At 44.5% G+C, this 17,601-nt stretch overlaps 1 protein-coding gene across 14 annotated transcripts in view; it reads right to left on the reverse strand.

Annotated features, from left to right (window-relative positions):
• nfic (nuclear factor I/C) overlaps nt 1-17,601 on the reverse strand; it is a 113,832-nt gene that overhangs the window by 8,285 nt on the left and 87,946 nt on the right. For 6 of the 14 annotated variants that reach the window (XM_081707283.1, XM_081707281.1, XM_035522186.2 and 3 more), the window contains 2 exons: nt 15,899-15,984; nt 85-9,764 (listed from right to left, as the gene is read on the reverse strand). In XM_081707283.1, coding sequence (XP_081563409.1) covers nt 9,744-9,764; nt 15,899-15,984 — 107 coding nt within the window. In that variant the 3' untranslated portion in view covers nt 85-9,743. Of the gene's footprint in view, nt 1-84; nt 9,765-15,898; nt 15,985-17,601 lie in introns of those variants that run through there. The other 8 variants (XR_014119828.1, XR_014119825.1, XR_014119827.1 and 5 more) reach the window with 4 other exon arrangements.

The raw sequence follows: 17,601 nt of genomic DNA on the forward strand, positions 1-17,601 counted from the left end.
CACACAGACACACAGACACACACACACTCACACACACACACACACACACACACACACACACACACACACACACTCACACACAGGTTTTCTGAGTTGTAGCATAGCTTTGTTTATTATTTTTTATACTTTTTTGCATAGAGAAACATACTCACTTCCAGTACTGTATTCATGAGCGATGTTTGCGAACAGCAATGGCGGAATACAATGTTATAATGAAATATTGTCAAAGCTGTACATTTCTCCACACCAGTTTAAAGACGCACAGTGGATTTAGACTTGTTTGTTTGTTTTTGTGTATAAGACAAAGTAAAACAAAACAAAACAAAAAAACGCCTTTTCACTTTGTCAAATTAGCTAGAAAATAATTACTGAATGTTACTAATACATTTTCACAAAAAAAGTCTCAAAATAAAAGAGAATAAACACAAAAGTGTGTGAAAGATTAAATTGGCTGTGTGTTATCATCACATGTCAGTTTTGTGTGAACTAAATAACCACGTGCTCTTTCCTGGTGTGAAGTGTGTGTCTGTGCAGCAAGCAAGCGGTTAATGCATTACTATGGTAATATCTGCAAAGAATAATGAGAGGAAGAAAACAAAACAAAATCAACAACAAAAACCCTTGAAATTTAACACTGCATAAGAATGTTCTCTGAGAAACACATCACCCATCTCCCCTTTACCATCGCATTAACCTCCAAACAGAAACAGCATGCTTTAAAAACAAGAGAATCCTTTACAGAGTGAAACTCAACACAATAACAGAGCAACCAAGAAGTTTGAAACAAAAAAGAGTGATTCTGACAGGGTCCAGCCGCAAGAAACCGGATCAGTCGCGCATGAATGTGTTGGAGATCAGCACGTTTAAAATCTCTGAACGACACCCCGTTAGCAAAACAGACAGTGCTCCAGAGTGTTTTGGCATTTTATAGTTGATAGTATTATCAAAAAAGATTGCATAACTGCAAAGCATTTACATGGCTTTTCACCGCTCCGAACAGAGACGATACGGGCCCTTCCGAGGAACGCCGCAATCCCACTGGAGGCCTGGCTCCCAAAACACTTCAGCCATTGCTAACAGATTTAGCACTGACTAAACAAGAACAAGAACAAGAACAAGAACAAGAACACCACCACCACATTCTTGAAGACTGGTCGAGGTGTGTGTATTGCACCAGTCACACTGCAGTTTAAGAGGCTTGGGTAAACCTGGCTCTCTGAATGGGGAGTAATGAACTACAGCACGTGGGGCTTGCGCGTCCAGACGAGGTTGGTGAGGATGAAGGGAAGACGAGCGGACCGAGATCAGTGGGGCATCAGGCACTGCACGGAGAAGGCGGAGAACGCAGCTCTGGGTTCCCTAGATTTCCTCTATTCACACGGAATTACATCCACTTTCACCTGCTGGCTTCCAGAGGAAACTAAAGGAATAATGGGTAAATAAAAACAGAATCTGATTGGTCACGAGAAATGATGCAATACCAAGAAGAATCATCTGATTCCTTCATGGTCTTCTGCTATAACCTCTGGTTGGATCCCTGCACGGTTTGGATAAGGAAGCACCTTGTTGTTGAGTCAGGCGCATGGAATTATGAGCAGAAAAATGGCCAGCCAAAGAGGCTACTTGTCACAGTGCCCGCAAGGGAGCGCTCTCAGCTGGGGACAACACAGGGTTCAAAGCTCCTGCTACAGACTTCCAGGCGAACACAGGACATGACAGCCGTGCTGAGACTTTCACCCCGCCTACTCCAGTACTCGGTTACCAAACGACACTTGATTATAAATGCCACGCTGAGCTGTGTTAATGGTGTATGAGTGAGTATGAGAACTCACAGCAATGAAGGTCTGGCGCCGGTGTTTAGCAAAGCAACCAGCAGGTGTCTGCGCGAACACACCGTGCTAACACTGCCGACCTATTCTGGGAAGTGATGCAAATGCAGTCTGTGTCAGAAACAGTAAATCAACTCTGTAAGATGCGCCAACAAAATCAACGTTTTTAATTTACTGACACTGGACGGTTGATGCTACACTGAAGGGAGGAGGCCGTATTTCTGAACCCCACTGCGACTGACGAGACCCTTCTGAACCGCAGGTGTGTTGATGGAGAATGCAGAATTTCCGGGAACATCTCGAGCTCCTCTGTTCATCTTAAAATATGCCGTGGCAAAAGAAAATATTTAAAGTGTTTGCATAAAAAAGGTAAAGTCAGTAATAAAATGCATCATCCAAATTCCAGAGACCTTGAATAACCAGTCCAGCCCTTACATACCAGGGAAGGAAGGAGAAAGGACCACACAGAGGTTTCCGTCTCGCTAGTACCATCAGGTGAGTCCTCCAGACCACAGGAAGGCAGAAAACCCCTGGACAGAACCCCACTGTGTCTGGCTAAAAGCGACTAGCGCGGGTCTTGTGTCCACTGCAGGTGCCCACATTTCCATCGGCCAAGAAAACAACAATTCATGAAATACTTTTATACTGGGCAGAGAAACAGAGGCGAATACATGTCATTTTATGCCCATTTCTCTCAGTTGAACTACTTTAGCTACACATGACTAACTTTCAAAGTGCCAGTATTTGTGTGACGCCTCTTCCTCGACTCACTGTGATGCTATAGTGCACATTTCTCGGTCAAACATAATACCATACAGTACTAAACAAACACTGAATCGTTAGCCACACGGGAGTCAAATGATTACGCAACATACGAACCAGAGCAGTGCATTCTCCAGCTGAATGGAAACGCCATTCAGTACTGGGTTCTGATTGGCCAAGGCACTCTGATCAGAGTGGCGCTCACATTCCTGTGAATCACATTTATAAGCTGTCCATACACGTTAAACCCCAAACATCCCATAACTTCACTTCGGTCAGCCACGGTGCTGTGTGCCCGAGGTCTGAAACACAATCCAATACTGGTGATCTCTAGCCGGGGAAACTACCATTCACTCAAAAACAAGAAAACTAAAGGACACCCTCAAAGCAGTCATGTTCTCTCTCTGCACATCTCCCCACTGAATTCTCCAATTCCATCACATCTTAAAGGTTGGAAATGTTTTTACAGAAACCTTTAGAAATAAGAATTTTTAGACAAAATACCAATACCAGGTTATCTAGTGCAATCATTTCAAAAGAAGAAAAGGCATTTTAAGATCTGAAAGCTTGCGTGACAATAGTGAATCATAAATGAAGTGCACGATTTTTTCCAATCCATGGTGAAGGGGTGAAGAAGGGGGCGGAGTCTCCGAATCCCCTCGACACTGACAGGCTCGGTTCAAAACAGCTACCAGTGAGGCTGAAGTTACGCTAGGCAGCGTCTCAGGACAGTTGTTCACTCGTGGTGCCATGTTTACACCTTCAGGGGTCATCCTTTAGAAGGAACGCACAAGGAGTTGTGGCTTTGCCACAAGCTTATGACAACTAAACCCAAACACACAAACATAAACACACATTTTCTTATACAAAAAGACATTTTTCTGTACATTTTGCTTTTTTCCTTACTGTACTAAGTATATAGGGTAAGCATTTATACACAAGATAATGTGTTCAAAAGTTAACATTGCAACAATATGCATAACAATCATGATTACTGTTCTATAAAAATATTAGTCAAGGGTTTTGAAATAAAATATTACGTTTTTTTTTTTTTTGTTATTTTAATTTTTTTTTAAACATGCACCAGCTCAAATACATAATCAAAATGTTATAGTAAGATCAACCATCACCTGTGGCCACTTTAAAAACTACATAGGGGGGTTTACCAAAACCTCTGTCCTAACAAAGCACTGCCTCAGTGCACGGTATGAGACGCTAACCCAGAAGAAGAAGCAGAGAAAGCCAGCATGCTCGCAGACCTTCTGCCGGGTTTTACTGTTGGCGCTGAGCCCCACCAGAGAGTGGAGGGTTTCAGAGAGATGAGAGTGGAGCAGTGCAAATCTTCACAGACAAGCTGGTGGGGGCTGGCAGGGTCCAGACAGAGAAGACAGACTCGTGATGGACTGGGCCTTTAACAACACGTCTGAGAGTTCAGAACGATTCTGGAAATGTTGGTTTGGCGTGAACTTATTTGTACGCCATAGTATTGCACATCACTGCCATTCCGTGACTGAACAATGGTGAGTCGGATCTGCTCCAGGCCACCAGTACAAGGGGAAGAACTGTGCTGGTACGGGGTCCTGTCTGTCCCGCGTCAGACCCCGGCCCCTGCACGGTCCTGTCTGTCCCGCGTCAGACCCTGGCCCCTGCACCAGCTCTGTTCAATAAACAAAGAGCATTGCTTGCTGAATAATGACAGCAATTCTGTTAGACGTGTGGTGGTGTGGGTTTGATGGGATGGTTTAGGTACAGCACCCCTCCCCCTCCAGGGCTCATGAACAGCCAATGCCAAGATCTTAACCACGTAACCACGGGCATCATGTAAACAATACCTCTCACTCCACCATTTCCTCTCGATTTTTAAAATGTATTTTATTTTTAAAAACTAGCTACCAGCAAGTCTTAATAGCGACCAGCGTTTGCAGAAACAGCAGAAACTAGAACGTGACCTTTCCTGACCCTGCTGAGAAAAACACAATCTGTTTTCATTCTAGACACTCCGCTGACCCTACACAGTGAGAACATATGTGTGACCTTTTCTAGGGTCTGTCTACTGAAGCATCTCGGAGCACTCAAACATTGTGTTAAATGGGCAATTTGAACGGCTTTGACTATTCGTGGCTTTCAATACACAACCAAGCAAAAACCTGAAGGGTGAACTCGTGGGAGACCGTTAACAAATACAAAAATCTAATCACTAATCACAGAGGTCCCGGCGTACTAAGCACACTTAGAGTCTCTGGTCTAAACCTTCCATTACAGCCTGTGATCTGGAACTCTTCAGGTCAGCGCGCCAACATCCTGAACAAAACATCGGAATCTGGAAAGTGCAGAGATGATTCAAACCAAATGTGTGAAGAAGGTGTGAAGAGTGTGTGAAGGGTAATTGGAAGAGTGTGTGAAGGGTAATGGGAAGAGTGTGTGAAGAGTGTGTGAAGGGTAATTGGAAGAGTGTGTGAAGAGTGTGTGAAGGGTAATGGGAAGCCTACTGACTTAATGTCAAGAGACCTATTGGGCCAACAATCAGAAATGACGGTTAGAATGAGATAGCGGAAAACAAAGCCCTAAAACCTCACTAGGAGCATGGGGAACAGCCCCGTGGAACAGCCAAAGGAGAAACACTCCAACGTGTCTCTGGCTTCCAACAGAAACCAGAAAAGTTTTCTGCAATACCAATAGCGTGGTTGGTGTAGTGTAGTGGGTAAGAAGGCTCTGCCATGCGAGACTGGGGCTCACACCCCCTCTTTGTTCTCTGCTATACCAATAAGTCCTTGGTCAAGGCTCCTAAGCCTACATTTGCCTGACATTATAACACACTTCTGACTGCAAGTCGCTCTGGATAGGAGCATCGGCCAAATGTGCAGAATGAACAGATCAACAGAGAAGTTGTTCAAACTCTGGAACTCTGGCTAGTCAGAATTACACAAACTGTACTTGTACTAACTCTCAAAATAATTATTATTAATTGCTGGTCACTCTTTAATCTACTCTTTACTCTTTAATCGAGCTCAGGCTTGATATTGTCCAGAATCTCCTATGCTGTGTCCTGCTCTTCTTCAGAACCTCCCAGTGCTGTTGGACCTGGTGGAGGTCCATCTTCCCCCGTCCTGCCTCTGTCTCACCCTCCAGCTCCACTAGGGAGCGAGGAACCTTCCTGGCCATCAAAGGGTTGAAATTTGATCGCTCGCTTTTTTTTTTGGTCGTTCCTGTCCCTGGCCGTTCTTCTACATATCGATTGCAAACTCACGTATTCCAAATCATTTAAATAAGGAAAAAACATTTTAAGAAGCCCTACAACTGCATGGTAGTAGCAGTAGAGAGAGGGCCGACACGCGAGTGTCGCAAAAAAGGGGAAATAAAACAGAAGGAAAGGTTGCAAGGAAATCATGCAATGCAAAGATATCTGTCATATCTATCAAAGGGAGCCTTCCATCCACTTCAACTACTGGGATCTACTAGTCCTGATCGAGTAATAACAAGCAAACATGCAGCATAAAATCTTCTTTTTTTTCTTTTTCACTTTTGCAACACTTCGCTACATAAAAAAGAAATTAATTTACAATTTTCAATCAGGCATTATTGTTCTTAAGTAAAGGCAAGGCACATAATGTGTTCTGTAAAACATCGTGCAAAATCCAACGGGGCGGGGCGGGTGTCATATTCAAGACCAACATCATACAGTAAAAACCCACCTAGAGTGCAGCACTCTGTCCTCGAGGGGTTAGGGTGGAAGGGCTTTAGGGTGTTATGCTGAAGAGAAGTCTGGGGGAGTTTAGCTTCAGTACTAAGATTATCTGCCATGCGCCATGTCAACAATACGATGGTCATTTGAGCTTAATTCTCATTATTATTATTATTTCCTTAGAAAGCACCATGCAGTTAATATATATAATTCATATATATAGATTTTAATATAATTTTTACGTCAGCACCTTCAACACAAGTCATGTTGGATGTATTCTGGGTCTCACACTAAACTGAACTGGTATGTGGAGTATAAGGTGACGCACAAGCACAGACAGCCATCCTCTCCTCCCCGCCCCCTGCAGGGCCTGGGCCCTGGCGCAGGGGCTCCTGGCTCTGGGGCTTGGATACATGTTGGCTTTCTCATGTGGCGGCTTATGCTAAAAGGACAAAATGAGAATGGGGGCTGTTTTTTTGCCCTCCAGGTTCCTGTGGGATGTCTTCTAGGGGCAGATCTGTGGGTTCTGCTACACTTCTTCCTCACTGCTGCTCTGCTGCCTCCACAGCGGTGAGAGTGAGACCAGTTCACAGCAGAAACTACTACGAATAAAAACACATATAATAACAAAAATCTGTAACTGAAACTCTCACAATGTCTTAGGCACTTTTCAAGGCTTTGTGATTATTCTGGATTTGGTGGTGGAGTTTTAAGCCCTGATGTTATATTAACTCAAGTCAACACATCTTAGAGTGCAGCGAACAAGGCCATTTCTTAGGACAGCTGTCACTAAGCAACAGGGAAGAACCTGAAGCCATACATACAGTTGTTATCCACCCATACCACCAGTCACTGGCATTTATGCAAAGGATCATGGGATACGGAGGGCCACTGTCAGCCCACTTGATAAAGGGGCGACCTGTCCTGTCCACAGATGCTGGGAACTGTCAACATACACCCAAACTTTCACATTCTCCTCGGATTTATCAGTCGGTGATTTGCCTTAAAACAAATAAACAAAAACAAACATGCAAAAAAATTATTTTAATTAAAATTTTTTTTTTTTTAAATCTTCTGCCAATCTCTTGTTAAGAGATTGTTCTGTTTGTGTGTGTGTGTGTTTGTGTGTTTATTTTGTTTTTTAAAGTAATATATTTTATATAGCACTCTCAATTGAGGGGAATGAAGAAATGATCAAAACTCTTACTTAAAATGTAACCACGTGGGCGGATCATTCTCTGTGTCGGGATATAGGACTCAAGCCCAACAGACAGAATTCTTCTGATCGGATCTTTTAACTTTTCTGAAGCCAACATTCGTGTGCCTGCTACCAGGACACAGCGACATAAAGGTCTACACAGAACCCTAAAAACAGAACTCTGACTGGCAACATTTCATCAGGCCAGAACAAAATCAAAATTTGCTAAAAGGTGAAAAATTAAAAGAATGTAAGTAGTGCAATGCCTGTAATTTCTAATGCAGTTTAAACAAATGAAGAATAAAGCCAAAATCTTCCATCCATCACTGAGTAGTGACACACCTGCTCTCCACTGCCTCCGCTACTATACAGGAAAACAGCACTAATCTACAATAATCCAATAATCCAAACATAATCTCTGCAAAAATGATGGACAACAGGCTTTTGATGTCTGTGAATTTCATACACACAAGCGCACACACACACACGCACACACACACACACACACACACACACACACACAGTCAACTACAGGATGGTTTTCAGTGTCACACAGTAAAGGATGGTGTTGCATCACCCTGCAACACCTCAGGCTGTTCTACTAAGGACAGGAAATGTCTGTCCAACACTTAGTGTATTTGTTAACAGTACACGCCATGCTGAAACGCCTGCAATTGTCACTGTTTGTGTGGGCATATGTATGTGTGTGTGTGTGTGTGTGTGTGTGTGTGTGTGTGTGTGTGTGTGTGTGTGTGTGTGTGTGTGTGTGTGTGTGCGCGCACACACTTGTTTTTGTTAGAGGGAGCGAGAAAGAGAGCGCTTGTGAAACACACATCAATGTACCACAAATTTTCATCAGTTACATGAAACCAGAAAAACCCAAACAAAAACAAAAATGAAAATAAACAAACAAAAACAAACAAAAAAGTAAGGCTTCTACCAAGAAGTTGACTCTATTACAGATGGTGGAGAATGTAAAAAAACAACCACGCCAAAACATCACCCTCTGAACAATGACAGAAATATGATTGTCAGTAAAACTGGATGAAAGGTAGAATGGACTTTTGTTTTTGTCAAATTGTTGGGTCAAGGGAGCTAGGGGAAGGGAACTAGGGGAAGGGAACTAGGAGAAGGGAACTAGGAGAAGGGAACTAGGGGAAGGGAACTAGGGGAAGGGAACTAGGAGAAGGGAACTAGGGGAAGGGAACTAGGGGAAGGGAACTAGGAGAAGGGAACTAGGGGAAGGGAACTAGGGGAAGGGAACTAGGAGAAGGGAACTAGGAGAAGGGAACTAGGGGAAGGGAACTAGGGGAAGGGAACTAGGGGAAGGGAACTAGGGGAAGGGAACTAGGGGAAGGGAACTAGGAGAAGGGAACTAGGGGAAGGGAACTAGGAGAAGGGAACTAGGAGAAGGGAACTAGGGGAAGGGAACTAGGAGAAGGGAACTAGGAGAAGGGAACTAGGGGAAGGGAACTAGGAGAAGGGAACTAGGAGAAGGGAACTAGGGGAAGGGAACTAGGAGAAGGGAACTAGGGGAAGGGGCTAGGAGAAGTCACCCCTGCCCCATATTGTTCTAGATCTCTACCTACATTTAAAATTTGAAATAACATCAAAAAGCAACAGAAAGGAAGTGGATCACTTGTGGTCCTGTGAGAATCGTAGCGCTAACGGCCTGCTGTCCGGGCTTCCCCTCCCTGTGGGTCAAGGACATAAAGGATACTTAATTTGCATATATGAGAAGGCAGCACCTGCAGCAGAGGGAGGGTGAGAAGGAGGGTGGTTCCAGGAGCCCGGGGAGCAAGGTGGGGTCTTCTCTGCATGGTTAACTCCGCCCCCATAGGTCAGTGTTCCTACCCCAAATCCGTGCCCTTCTCTCTGCTCTTCTTATGCATCCGTAGTCGTTCAAGCTCTTTCATCTCTTCTGACATTCCTTCCCCACTGTCTTTCAAAAAAAAGTGTACTGAAGCATTTTATATATCTGTATATATGTGTCTGCATATATTATCTATACATACACACACATATGCTGTGTGTGTATGTGTATGTATATATGTATATATATATATATATATATATATGTGTGTATATATATATATATATATATATACATACATATATACATATATATACACACACACACACACACACACACAAATACTGCATATATATATTTTCCCTCCTTGCATCTTGTTCACAATCTTTTTTTCCATAAATCCATAAAAACTTTGAATCTCAGATCCACGTCTCATCAGGAGTATCTGCAGCGTTTACATCAGTTCCCCAGATACCAGGACTGCAAAAGAAAAGACAGAGAGAGAGGGGGAAGGATGTAGTAACCATCTTTACTCATGTTGTGACAATCTGAACTGAGTAAGAGAGAATTGATCAGTATGAAAAAAGATCAATAAATGAAACTCTGCTTTGTGAAAAAACACACAATAAAACACAAATATTCATTACTTAAAAAGAACTCAATGAAGCACAGAAGTGCCATATATGGATAGGGGCTAAACCCCCAGGAGAGTGAAAGAGAAACATCCATTAACACCTGAGTTATATGATGCATTTAATGTTTAAGCAATGTTACATTTGTTGATCAATTGTCGGACGTTTAGATAACGAATTTTCTTTACTTTCACATTGAAGTCACACAGTCGTGAGCAATGTTCTCGGGCACAGAGATCGAAATACAGTGCGACACAAACGTGGTGAGGTTTTGCACAGCGGTGCAGATGATGGGTAATGGTGTTACTGATTGCCCAGATTGTGACAAATTGTGTCAAATTGTGGTTCAGGTTTCAGGGCTGATGTGAGGCAGCAGCACCTCTCCCAGGTCCTAGTGCCCCTTTATCTCAGTATATTGTGCATTTGGAAATGGTATGGTTAAACCCTAATCCTAACACTATTGATGTTTTAAACTAATAATACATGTTTATTTGGGGGGATTGTAGCACCCTAACACATGCCTACCGACGGCAATGATGAGCCAAACCTATACTTAAATTTAGCCAAGTAAATAACAGGCAGAATCTGGAGTGGAAGGCAGCAACTGATCATAATACAGGGCAGAGGTGTGGGTGGAGGTGTGGGTATAGGTGGAGGTGTGGATGGAGGTGCAGGTGTAGGTGTAGGCAGAGGTGTAGGTGGAGGCGGCTTTGGCAGAGCCAGCAGGACATGGCCCAAACCTTTCACAACCAAATAAAAGGATTCTGGCTTTTGCTCATACACCACCAAAGTCCAAGGCTACAAAAAACCAGCACAAGGATTGAGCTTCACACCCCAAGACACAAATCAACGTTTTTCCATTGAGGTCTGAGCCATTTAACAGCCCTTTTAACAACAGCCAGCTGCAGTGATTTAATAAAGCTAAAACAGGAAACACTGCCGAACAGCCTCGGAAGCTCGTGAAGACAGAAACATCTGGCTACTACTCCCAGATTGAAGGTGTGTGTCACCGCCCTGAACCTCACACTGCAAAGGGATAAGCAGTGAGAGGAAGAGGAGGAAGACTCACACACACTACCGTACACACTCGTGCAGACACACCCTGGAGGGCTCTCCATGCACAGCACACTCAGAGGTTAGCAAACAAACATGAAACCAGAGAGCAGAGTCAGGCTGAAGAGTGAAGAGAAGACCAGAGAGAGAGCGAGAGAGAGAGAGACACCATCTCAGCTTTAAAGCAATAGACCCAACCAGTAAGAATATGTGTGTCCAGCAGAGGGTGCTGCAGGTATGTGCCAATGAGTTTCAAGAGCACTGCTGCAGGCCTCCTGGTAGACAACAGAACGTCCTTGCTGGTTAATGGGCCTTTAGCACACTGTGCATTAGCACACAGTCACAGTTCTGTGGGCTACTTTAGATTCTGGGTTGTGAGTCAGCTCCTCTAATGAAGAATGCCAAGGCCCCTTAACGTCAGACTCTGGTGGAATTTCTGAACAGGACGAATCTCGGATCGCAGGATCAGCCGGCATTGCTGGGATGAAGAGACTAATGTGACTGTTGCCCTACACCCTCACATTTAACAGGTTAATGATGCTCTACAATGAGGAGCGCTTAGCACATAAGGAGAGGTGATGTGTACCCTCAGGTGGAGATGCTGTGTCAGTAGTGTTCAGGTGGAGGTTCTGTGTCAGTAGAGCTCAGGTGGAGGTACTATGTCAGTAGAGCTCAGGTGGAGGTGCTGTGTCAGTAGTGTTCATGTGGAAGTTCTGTGTCAGTAGAGCTCAGGTGGAGGTGCTGTGTCAGTAGTGTTCAGATGTAGGTTCTGTGTCAGTAGAGCTCAGGTGGAGGTGTTGTGTCAGTAGTGTTCAGGTGTAGGTTTTGTGTCAGTAGAGCTCAGGTGTAGGTTCTGTGTCAGTAGAGCTCAGGTGGAGGTGGTGTGTCAGTAGTGTTCAGCTGGAGGTGGTGTGTCAGTAGTGTTCCGGTGGAGGTGCTGTGTCAGTAGAGCTCAGGTGGTGGTGGTGTTTTCTTATGCTGTGAACCTGGCATGCAAATGCTTGCAGACTGGCCAATAAAAGCAGTTTTATGTCTTAGCACAACAACATAAATCCCACCCCTCTGCCCACCCTCTGTCATTATTGTTATTGGATAAGACTGCAATATGCAAATGAGTCCTCTAACAAATCACAAATCGTTGTTGTGGGATGTGAACTGGGACCAGACTCAACTAGTTCCAGATAAGAGCATTGTAGGTATGTTTGATTAATACCCAATGTTTGGGCACACCCAAACATACATTTAATAGCATTTACTAATTAGAATTGTTGTCTCTATGATACATGAGGGGTTTGTTACATCAAGGGTTTGTCAGTGTGTCTTAATATATTTCTCAGTATATTGCAATATGTATCAAAAATAATTGCAATACATTTTTGCCTATATCATGCAGCCTAATATAACAACAATTCAACAAGAAAACAAATGAAAATTAACCAAACAGATCTAGACAATATAATGAATTAAACTATTAATCTATTTCCTGTTTGTGTTAAGGAACTCTATCCGTGTTTTGGTGAAGCGGATAAGGAGATCCACATCACTATCTGTCCGTTTTTGGGAAACCTCCATCCTGCTTACCGGATCAGTCCCAGGTGCCTCAGCGTCTGACGTGTGTACCATCACATTTCAGTGCCTCTATAAATGACTACACTGGTCTACCGTCATTAAGCTTCCTGCAAACAATACCAATTTGTTATGTAGTTCTGAATGCTGAATCCTAAAATGTTATCAGATCTTCTTTATCACCCACATCGTTTTTGTTCCAGTACACACAAATGTCATTACGTATGGTGTGAAGAGCAGTACCAGGACAGTGGAGCCCCTTTGTGTTAGCAGACTACTGCTGGACATTGAAGAGGGATGTTCCTGAGCCCAAATATAGGCCAAAATAATACATTATACAATTTAGATGTGTTTGTACACGTTTAAGTGTAATAACAGCCTTATTTATAAATAAGAAATATACACTTAGAGATAGAAACTGTAAGGTAGGCTCAAACCCAGGTGATGACACCAACAGCCTACTGGGTGAGCAACCATGCTCTAATGGTGGGCCCGTGTGCAGAACAGTTAGATCCTGGAACAGGTAACACAAGAAAAGTAAAAAACCAAAAGGGAGTTGAACCCCGGCCACTTTACTACAAGGCAGACAAAGACCCGCTAGACTGCAGCAGCTATAAAACCACCTGTGCGTATATCGCCCTTCAGAGGAACGGAGGACGACAAAACTAGAGGGAAAAAACTAACCACCACGCCAAGCGTGGGTAACGGGAGAACAAGGACGCTACGGGAAGAACGGCAGCTCCGGAGCCCTGGGGAAAACCAAACACAACCAGAAAACGGAGGAACTGTAACAGCTAAAGGAAGCCTTGGGAGAGAGACAGACTCGAGAGAGGAAGGGACATATAAAAACACAGACACCCTCGCAGCACAGAAGTGAGGCGTAGCACGAGAGTTACCAGCTAGGAGCTTGGCTCAGAACTTTGGCAAAGACCCAGCACTGAGTGACTGGGTCACTGGGCTTATAGCCCAGCTGTTGGTCATCAAGCCTGATTAGTGGTGTGCCTGACTCCAGCCACAAGAGGGAGGCCTCGGCCTGGCACCGACCCTTACAGAAACATTCTAAAAGCAGACTTAAAGCCAGTAAAACAAACCATCACGTCTGACTATATAAAACTGAGCAGCTAGATGACTAATTTCAAATTTTAGAATCTAAATTCAAATATTCTTTTTGCAAATTCAAATTTCAAATCTAGTTCAAATTTAGTTGCCCATAGTTATTCTATTAGACCACCATAAAACAAACAAACCCCAGAGGACTGAGTTGCTATTTCCTGTCAGTATGAAACTCCACCTTCAGTTATTAACGCTACTTTAATATTTTCAGATTTTTCTTTAGAATTAATTTTCAAGAACTTGCATTTGTCTTTCTAGCTCAGTGGTTGAAGTACTTGACTTGTAATCAGAAGATGCTGGTTTAAGTCCCACCACTGCCAAGTTGCCCCTGAGCAAGATCCTTAACCCTCAATTGCTCAAGTTGTACTCAGTAATAATTGTAAGTTGCTTTGGATAAAAGTGTCAGCTAAATGTCTTTTCTACTTGTCCATCCCATTAACTTGCAAAGCATGAGCGTCTGTCTGTAAACAGGACGTGGATTTACTCCTGTGCACTAAAGCAAAAGGATGAGTGAAGAACAAACTCTGGAGTCCAGTCATCCCTCCTTCTGCCTGCACAGCCGATGCGCAGCGTTTGTTTTGGAACTTTCAGTGCATGCCAGCTGCTCGAAAGCTTGTGGTGTATACATACCCTGCCCTGAACACGGCAACCCTGCGTCTATGTCAGTGTCTGCCACGCAGGACACGGCAGTGGGCCGGCCCTGACTCCAAACTAAATATTTAATATAAAATTTATAAACTAAAATATTAGTTTGCCATAAAAGCTGACAACCTTGTGGGTGTGTCCTTGGTCGAGGACAGGTAGAGTTAAGAGAGGACACAATAAAATAAAACAATCCTTCCCTTTATGTAAACACGCTAAGGGAGTTTGGGAGCAAACCTGAAACCATTCCCTTTAAAAACTGACAGTGTTAATAATATTACCAATGTTCTATAAAAGGAGTAGGTTTGGGGAAACATATGAATTTAAAAAAAACAGAGGAGGCGTGAACAGGGAGTGAAGGGAAGGCAGACAAAGAGAGTAAAGGAGGAATTTGAGATAGTTTTATTCTTAGGCCTGAGCAGTCGATGTCCGATGATTTGCACGGCCCTCTCCACTCCTCTTCAGGTCCTTCATCAGGAGAATCTGTCCGGCAGGGATTAGCTCAGCCTGCCGTGTACCTTTCCTTCCTGCTCTCCAGTTCACGTTCATTTTAGGATTACATCACGTCTGGTTTCCCTTGACAACCAGACTGCTGTGACTGAGGCAGTCCTGGGCTGGGCATAAGGTCCCCTCGCCCTCCTCTAAACCTCCCTCACGCTCGTCCACACAGAGTCATACTGAAACTCACTAACTAAACCTGCACCACATACCCCTCCCATACCCACCTATCCACACACACACCCACACACCATAACCTCCCTCAACCCCCCACACCCACACACACCGTCCACACCGATAAATCTGTCCACGGTCTCCTTGTTTAGTGAGGTGTACTTAACCTCTTTATAGAGGTAGAGGCAGTGGCTTTCTGGGGGGTTGGGGTGTTGTTGGGAGAAGGTGTTGCAGCTGGGATCCTCCACACCCCCTCCACACCACACCCACATCCTCACACACCCACACACCACATCCCCTCCACACCCCCTCCACACCACACCCCCATGACACACCCACACACCACACCCCCAGCCTGACCCAATGAGGTCACTGAGGCAAAGAACAGTAGTTAGTAATAGACTGTACATGTTTTGGGTGGGTGCTGTTATTAATATTCTTGTTGTCTTTTCTTGTTGAAGCAGGAACAGTCTTATGAGTCTCAGTGCTCCTTAGCTGCTGTTTGTGTGTGTGTGTGTGTGGTACTTCAAAAGACCTCAAGTCTTGATCTCTACTGTGTCTCATCTCCAAGCACAGCCCTGTGTTTGCTTTGCTCTTCAGCTCAAGCAGTGAGACCTGCTGAGATCTCCTCCCCTCCTCTGATTCATAATTGAGAACAGTAGTGCAGCTTCACTAGTTCACACATGCAGGGCCGAAAGGGCCGAGCTGCGATCTGAACAGCCCAGCAGAGAACGCAGAGAACGTAGAGAACGCAGGGAAGCTCGGTGCTCAGTACTGGCCATGTTTCTGCCAATGTTAAAAATGCCTAAAACAGGACGTCTATGTAAGACAGTGTAATAAATGTAATATTCAGGGGGTGAGGGAACCTCACTGGAAACCTGTGGGCCGAAGCAGAGGTGCAGGTGGAGGAGGTTTGGGAGCAGTGGGGGTGTGTACCTGAGCCTGATACAGACCAGCAGGGTCTCGTGGGCCAATCCCTACGAAGGAGCGGTTGGCAGGTGGTGTCCCGGGAGCAGAGTATGCTGAGACAGACAGACAGACAGACAGACAGACAGACAGGGACAGACAGAGAGAGAAAGAGAGAGAGGTAAGGAACAATCATTCCTTATAATGTTTTCCAGTAGATAATTCAGCCCTGTGTCAGCAATGTCAGAGTGTGAACACATGAACCTCCTGAAGATCTCTTAAATGAGAGTGAGAGCCCTGGGTTGTGTGTTTCCGTCTACTCGTGTAAGAAACGATAACAATGTGAACTTTGTGCGTCCCACTGACAGTAGAGTTGAGCCCGTGAGCTTTCTCCACACAATAATATTTAGTTATGCAAATCCAGGACTTCATTAATGAAAAAGTGCCTTAATATCTTGTAATCTGAACTAGCTGGCTGAGCTGAGTGATTTAAAAGGCAGCTGGATTTACTATTGCCTGTCTCACAGAATACTAAAACTCCCTGAAAAAGCTGCGTATGGACCTGCTCAGAAACTCAGAGTGGATGATCATTAATTCAGACGTTTACAGCATTTTCATTTTCTTAGGCTTTGCAAAAAAGCCTGAAACAAAACCAAAAAAACCCATAAACTGCATTTTACAGGAGGCTGAAATCAACACATTAATTCTCGTCGAGCTAAGCTCATCGGGAATCCATAACTATTAAATAACGTCTCAGTAGAGCAAGCAGGCTGCCGGCCTAATCGTGTTTGGGTGTGAGGAGGAGGGAGGAGTCAGTGCGGGTGAGCGCCGGGCCAGGTCGCAGGCCAGCCCGATCGCTGCACCTCCTAATGTGATGAGGAACTCTTCATTCCAGTGCCTCGTCATCCCAGGAGGTGCCTCAGCAGACCATGACAATGAGCTGTCATGTTTAGATTTTTGGGGTAAAAACTGAGCCTAGATCAGCATATTTGCTTCAAGAAGCATTGCGACCTGATGAGTGAAGTGTGTCTGACTGCACCAGTGCAGTGTCTAGAGCAGTGCTACTCAAATATGAACCACAAAGGAAAATCCAGGTTGGAATTTTGTAATCCCTTGTAGCAGATTAAATGAATCGTGTTGGTTGGCCACTTGTGGTCCCAGCTGATAAAGGGAGGGTGGGTGTTCCTGGACCTGGAGGTCTGGGATATGAATAACACGGATCTCAATGTTCCTGGACCTGGAGGTCTGGGATCTGAATAACACAGATCTGAATGTTCCTGGACCTGGAGGTCTGGGATCTGAAAAACACGAATCTGAATGTTCCTGGACCTGGAGGACTGGGATGTGAACACCACTGCATGGTGAGTGACCTTTCTGCCCAAGGTTTAGCAGTGTTTTAAACTGTAAACCAAAGTTCTCAGACTCCACTCCAGCAGATGGAGCTGTTCCTCCTACCCCCACACACTGGGTTTATTCTATATGTTCAGATGATCCAGTTCAGCTGAACTGGGTTAATGAAGCCACACCAGGTGGGCCAGAGCAGGGAAAAGTCTATGTAGTCTGTAGTGGGTCAGTGAAATACGGCTCAGGTACGCACGCTCTCAGGTATGCACGCACTCTCTAGGCCTGCGCATCCCAAACACCTCCCTGGCAATTGTACTGTCCACTTATTTAGGTCCACCTGTAGGAACTCTGTAGAGACATAGAGTCTGTACCTGTACATGTAAACAGTC

This window comes from Electrophorus electricus, chromosome 25 (assembly GCF_041902795.1).
Source record: "Electrophorus electricus isolate QZ-2024a chromosome 25, ASM4190279v1, whole genome shotgun sequence".
NCBI classification, from domain to species: Eukaryota; Metazoa; Chordata; class Actinopteri; order Gymnotiformes; family Gymnotidae; genus Electrophorus; species Electrophorus electricus.